Source organism: Coturnix japonica (assembly GCF_001577835.2).
Source record: "Coturnix japonica isolate 7356 chromosome 5 unlocalized genomic scaffold, Coturnix japonica 2.1 chr5random2466, whole genome shotgun sequence".
Lineage (NCBI taxonomy): Eukaryota > Metazoa > Chordata > Aves > Galliformes > Phasianidae > Coturnix > Coturnix japonica.
The window spans coordinates 1-5,800 of record NW_015439632.1 but is presented as its reverse complement, the minus strand read 5'-3'; the positions used below and the strand labels follow the sequence as shown (position 1 = coordinate 5,800).

Sequence of the window (5,800 nt, the reverse complement as noted above, 5' to 3'; positions counted from 1 at the left end):
AGACCTCTGGCGGACGCCGCTAGTTACAGGCCTCCAGCCAGACACCGCACCACCAACAAGAACCCTCTGCACTCTGCCAGTCAGCCAATTCTCGACCCGCTTCACCGTCCACTCATCTATCCCATACTTCCTCAGCTTTGTTATAAGGATGTCACGGGGGACAGTATCAATCAAAAGCCTTACTGAAATCAAGGGTAGACTACATCTACCGCCTCCCCTGTCCACCCAGCTAGTGACATCTTCAATAAAAGGCCACCAGGTTGGTCGAGCACGACCTCCCCTTGGTGAACCCATGCTGAGTACTCCTGATAACCTCCTTATCACCCAGTTGTCTGGAGATGGCATCCAGCACAAGCTGTTCCATCACCTTCCCTGGGACAGAGGTGAGGCTGACTGGCCTATAGTTACCCGGGTTTCTTCTTGCCCTTTTTGAAGACTGGAGTGACATTGGCCGTCCTCCAGCCTTCAGGCACCTCCCCAGTTCTCCAAGACCTCTGACAGATTACAGAGAGAGGCTCAGCAACAACCTCCGCCAGCTCTCTCAGCACCCGCGGATGCACCCCATCAGGTCCCGTGGATTTATGGACCTTAATGTTTCCTAGGCACTCACGGACCACCTCTTCCCTGACTAAAGGGGAATCTCCCATTCCCCGGTCTCAGGAACTTGCTTATTAAGATCAGAATTGTTTACTCCAATTAACGCCATTTAAGAAAATTTTAAAACTACATTGAATAAAGATTCACAAAAAAACAAGAGACTACAGTTCTGGTTCAGATCCTGGAATATCCAGTAATACTCATTATGAGTTGCCCCTAATGTGTGCTATTTAGTCTGTCGTGATCCTTAAGGGAGTAAAAAGAATTGGTGAAAACTAGTCTAACTGCAGGCAAACCTAAGGGAGGCCCTGGGAACTCAGAAAAACATAGACAAGGCTCAAGATGGACAGGCCCACTTTATTTACTGCTCTGCAGACAGGCAGAAACACACTCGTCTCAGAGATCCCTCTCTTGAGTCAAGAAGTCAAGAGTGGACAAAGATTGAGATTTAAAGTGGACCTGATAATGAAAAGAATATTGCATCAACAAAAACTGAAGAAATTGAAGCAAATGCAACCAAAAAAATCAGGTTAAGAACAAGACGTGTTTAATCTGTAATCGCCCCTTAGGGTAGTACAATATATGAAGCCAACTGCTTTCTCTGCAGTAAAACCCGAGGGAAACAAAGGAAATCCAGTCCGGCCACGCGCCTCAGAACAGGGCCGATGCCGCGGCCATGGAGGCCCAGGGCAGCTGAGGGGGGGCCGAAGGGTGGGGCCGAAGGGTGGGGATGGGGCGTCTGTGACGGCACAGCGCGTCACAATGCGGCGCTGGCATCGAGGCCAGCAGCGGGCAGCGCTGCTCCACTTTGGCCTGGGCCAGCGGTGAGTGCAGCAGCAGGGGGAAGGCTGTGCTGGGCCGGGCGCGACCTGCGGCCCGCGAGGGGTTTGGGAGCCTGCAGTGCCGGCAGCGAGCGCTCAGGGGAGCCTGTGAGCGGCTCTCTGGGCAGCCAGCAGCGGCGCTGGCCTCAGCCCCCGCTGCCTCCCAGCTCCCTCGGCCCCGCTCCTACCTGAGCCCAGGGGCTGTGGCTCCTGGACCCGCTCCCCCAGCCGTGCTCGAGCTCCCACCCAGCCCCACTGACCTCCCCTCTCTCATCTCTTCCAGATCATGGCTTTGGCGTTTTTCTTCGCCTTGTTGGCGCAGAGAGTGGCTTTCGTTGGTGATGAGTTGGACGTGGAAACGCTGGAACGCATGCGTGAGCGTGAGGTGTTTCTGCAAGAGCAGATGACACTTCAGTGGCAGCACGTAGAGAACCTGGGGCAGAGCTGGATAGGCATTCGAGCCTTGTCCTCTGTGTTGCCTTACCGGAAGGTTTGCAGCCTTCTTGAACGCATGCGTGAGGTGTTTCTGCGAAAGCGGATGGAAAAGCTTCCGCTTCCGCTTCCGCAATTAGAAGAGAGCAACCTGAAGAAGAGCAGGGTGGATATTCAAGCCTTGCTCTTCTCTGTGTTGCCTTACTGGAAGGTTTGCAGTGTTCTTTGCATTCTCTTCCTTTTTCTCTGGTTCATGTGGAAGATCTATAAAAAGTTCCAGAGAAGTGAAGACATCAGTGATGAGGAGAGCTCCATCAGTAAGCAGGAGCAGCAGGAGGAGCAACAGGCTGATGCGCTCTGGCCAGACCAAATTCATCGAGACAACTGTGAGCAGATACTCCTCCTATTTGGTCGCCTCATCAACTTATGCCAGTATCTGGTGTCAGATACTTTCTTTCCGGTGCCAGAGCGCCCCATCGGGGTGGGCAGTGCCTATGAAGGCTGGTGTCCCCTGAGAAGGAACCCATCTTCTGCCTGCTTGTGCCCCTGTCGGCCCCCCGTGGGCACGTTTTCCACCTTGATCTGGGAGCCGCAGGGGAGCTGCCAGCAAGGAACTCCCGCATCCATGTAGATCTGGAATGCACGTGCGGGAGGGAGCCGGAGATGGGTATGCGGTGCTTCCTCCACACCTCCAAGGAAGAGCTGGGAAATCAGCACCCCAGCCTACTACGTGACTTCTGCGAGGACGCCTACCTAGATGTGGAGAAGACTGTCCGATGGTTCCAGGTGCTGATCACACATGCCTGGAAATACATGCCTGAGGCAGAGACGTGCAGCATGAATGTGATGCCGTCCGGGCGCTCCTGCAGGATTCATCTGACAGACATCCACAAAACAGCCTGCGTTGTTGAGATTGTGTTTGGCGTCCAGCAAGAAAATACGGACATCTTTCTGAGCAGCCAGGAGACAGAGGCTGCTTTTACCCCCAGCACAACCTGGCCACAGAGTTGTGCGGTGGCTGAGGCAAAGTTTTTCCAGCACATAGCCACCCGTGACCAGTGGAACACTTTCAACCTCACATATGTGCAAGTGGGTGCCCACATCCTGGCGGGACAGACTTTTTCTCCCTACCAACTGAGGACAGTGCTCATGCACCTCCTGACTGACATCCCTTTGAAAAGCTGGCATGGGAGCTATTTCCTGCAGCGGATGGATGACATCTTGCGCTACCTGTGCTGCTGTGTGGAGGAGAAATGCCTGAACCATTTCCTCATAGGAAATGAGGATGTGCCTGCGGAGATCATCTTGCCGCAGGAATTCCGAGCGTCCCGACCGCTCAACCTCCTCCAGCACCTGGTGCAAGATCCAGACAGTTATGAGCAGGCACTGCAGGAGTTGTGGGAGCTGCAAGATCAGCTCACAGGCCTGCTGTTCTATTGGAAATGAGAGACGCCCACTTGTCCTACAGACGAGCACTCTGGACATGGAGAAGACACCACTCAGCAGGCAGTCGGAATTGCTCCCAAATGTTTTCTCCACAACAAACCAACAGTGCGGTAGCCAGAGTGCCGAACTGAATATGCACAAGGGAGCAGCTGGTGTGAGACTACACTGTCCTTCCTTCCTTCACCACCCTGAGGACCACCTGGGGAGAGAGAAGATGCTCAGCCTCCTATACAAACTCTCCAGGATATGGAGAAAACTGCAACCTGGTTCCAGGAACTGGTGAGAGAAGCCTGGGTAGCTATGCCTCAACTGTCAACAAACAGTGCAGCGCGAGTTGAGGCCCTCCGTCTGCTTCTGCAAGCTCCGGCTGACAACCACCTCTTGCAGAGTCCTCTGGATTGAGCTCAGGCTCAGGGTACAGCAAGAGGACTTGGACACATTTCTGTCCTTTGAGTAGGCAGGGGCTGTTGATAGCAGAAGCACGAGGAGGCCGCAGAGATGCGATGCAGCAGAGACTTTCTTTGGGAAACAGCCGCTACAGCAGGCTACATCTGATGGATTTCAAAAGAAGCTGCTTACTTAAGGCAGCGTTTGGAGTACAGCAAGACCATGAAGACATCTATCCGAGCAGCCAGGAGACAGAGACCAGCTAGACCCATATCCTGGTAGCCACCGGCATTTCTACATATGCCTTTTAGATGCCGGGACCACATGGAGTGAAGAAGAATCATCTTTGTCCACACTGAAAATATAGTTAAATACTTAAATATAGTTAATGTAGATCAGAAAACGCATATTATTAAAACATATACATCGATGTTTCATCGATGTATATGTTTTAATTAAAATTTAATAAAAATTAATAAAAATTTATAAAAATTATAAAAATTATAAAAAATTATAAAAAATTATAAAAATTAATAAAAATTAAAAAACAAACAAAACTAGTGGTGTATGTGCCCTTCTTTTGGTGAAACTAATGCATCAGCTTTGGAACACCGGTGGATGGCAAGCTGAGACTAACAATTGCAGAAGCTAGCTTTAAGCTTGACTGTGTTCATTAGACATTATTTTGGGCTTTGTAACTTGGGTTCATGGTGAAGGCATGGCCAGGACCCCCTTTTCTGCAGAGCTGGCACTGATATCGGCAAGGAAAAGAAGTAACACAAATACATTAATGTGATTAGCGGAGGTAAACGCATTTCACTGCAGCGGGACTTTCTCCCATCATCAAAATTCTGTACAACTAAGCACATACAAAGGCAACCTAAATNAGAGAGGACTTGGAACCACATTCCTGTCCTTTGAGTAGGCAGGGGCTGTTTGATAGCAGAAGCACGAGGAGGCCGCAGAGATGCGATGCAGCAGAGACTTCTTTGGGAAACAGCCGCTACAGCAGGCTACATCTGATGGATTTCAAAAGAAGCTGCTTACTTAAGGCAGCGTTTGGAGTACAGCAAGACCATGAAGACATCTATCCGAGCAGCCAGGAGACAGAGACAGCTAGACCCATATCCTGGTAGCCACCGGCATTTCTACGTATGCCTTTTAGATGCCGGGACCACATGGAGTGAAGAAGAATCATCTTTGTCCACACTGAAAATATAGTTAAATAGTTAAATATAGTTAATGTAGATCAGAAAACGCATATTATTAAAACATATACATCGATGTTTCATCGATGTATATGTTTTAATTAAAATTTAATAAAAAATTAATAAAAATTTAGAAAATTCATAAAAATTTTAAAAAATTATAAAAAATTATAAAAATTAAAAAAAATTTAAAAACCAAACAAAACTAGTGTGTATGTGCCCTTCTTTTTGGTGAAACTAATGCATCAGCTTTGGAACACCGGTGGATGGCAAGCTGAGACTAACAATTGCAGAAGCTAGCTTTAAGCTTGACTGTGTTCATTAGACATTATTTTGGGGCTTTGTAACTTGGGTTCATGGTGAAGGCATGGCCAGGACCCCCTTTTCTGCAGAGCTGGCACTGACATCGGCAAGGAAAAAAAGTAACACAAATACATTAATCTGACTTAAGGCAGGGTAAACCCATGTCATTGCAGCTGACTTTCCTCCCATTCATCCAAAATTCTGTAGCAACTAAGCAAATCCAAAGCAACTAAAAACCGCCAGCTAGGCCAAAGACAGTAAATGTTCCCATGCTTTTAACTGGAGAGAGAAGTAAAAAGTGTTGATCTGTAAGCCAAAGTAACACTCCTGTCTTCCTTCTCTATACAGTCCTTCACATGTGCCACCATTCTGTTGTAGCATAATGAAGGAAGTAATCCAGAAAGTGACATAGGTTCCTGTTAACCACGCTATTTCTTGATTCCAAGAATCATTTAACAGCCATTAAGAGGGAAGAAATTTTGGTTTTCAGATTTTATGTAAGACCACCATACAATTCTTGTCAGCAATATACATCACAGAATCACAGAATTGTAGGGGTTGGAAGGGACCTCTAGAGATCATCGAGTCCAACCCCCTGCCAAAGCA

The 5,800-nt window shown here is 48.6% G+C and overlaps 1 protein-coding gene across 1 annotated transcript; it reads left to right on the top strand.

The window, feature by feature from the left end:
* The first annotated feature begins 1,371 nt into the window (after positions 1-1,371).
* LOC107306877 (inositol 1,4,5-trisphosphate receptor-interacting protein-like 1) lies at positions 1,372-3,819 on the top strand. Its single transcript, XM_015850278.2, is given in 3 exon segments — positions 1,372-1,421; positions 1,702-2,359; positions 2,362-3,819. Coding segments are annotated over 2 exon segments (1,704 nt in total). The 5' UTR covers positions 1,372-1,421; positions 1,702-1,704; the 3' UTR covers positions 3,411-3,819.
* The last annotated feature ends 1,981 nt before the right edge of the window (positions 3,820-5,800 follow it).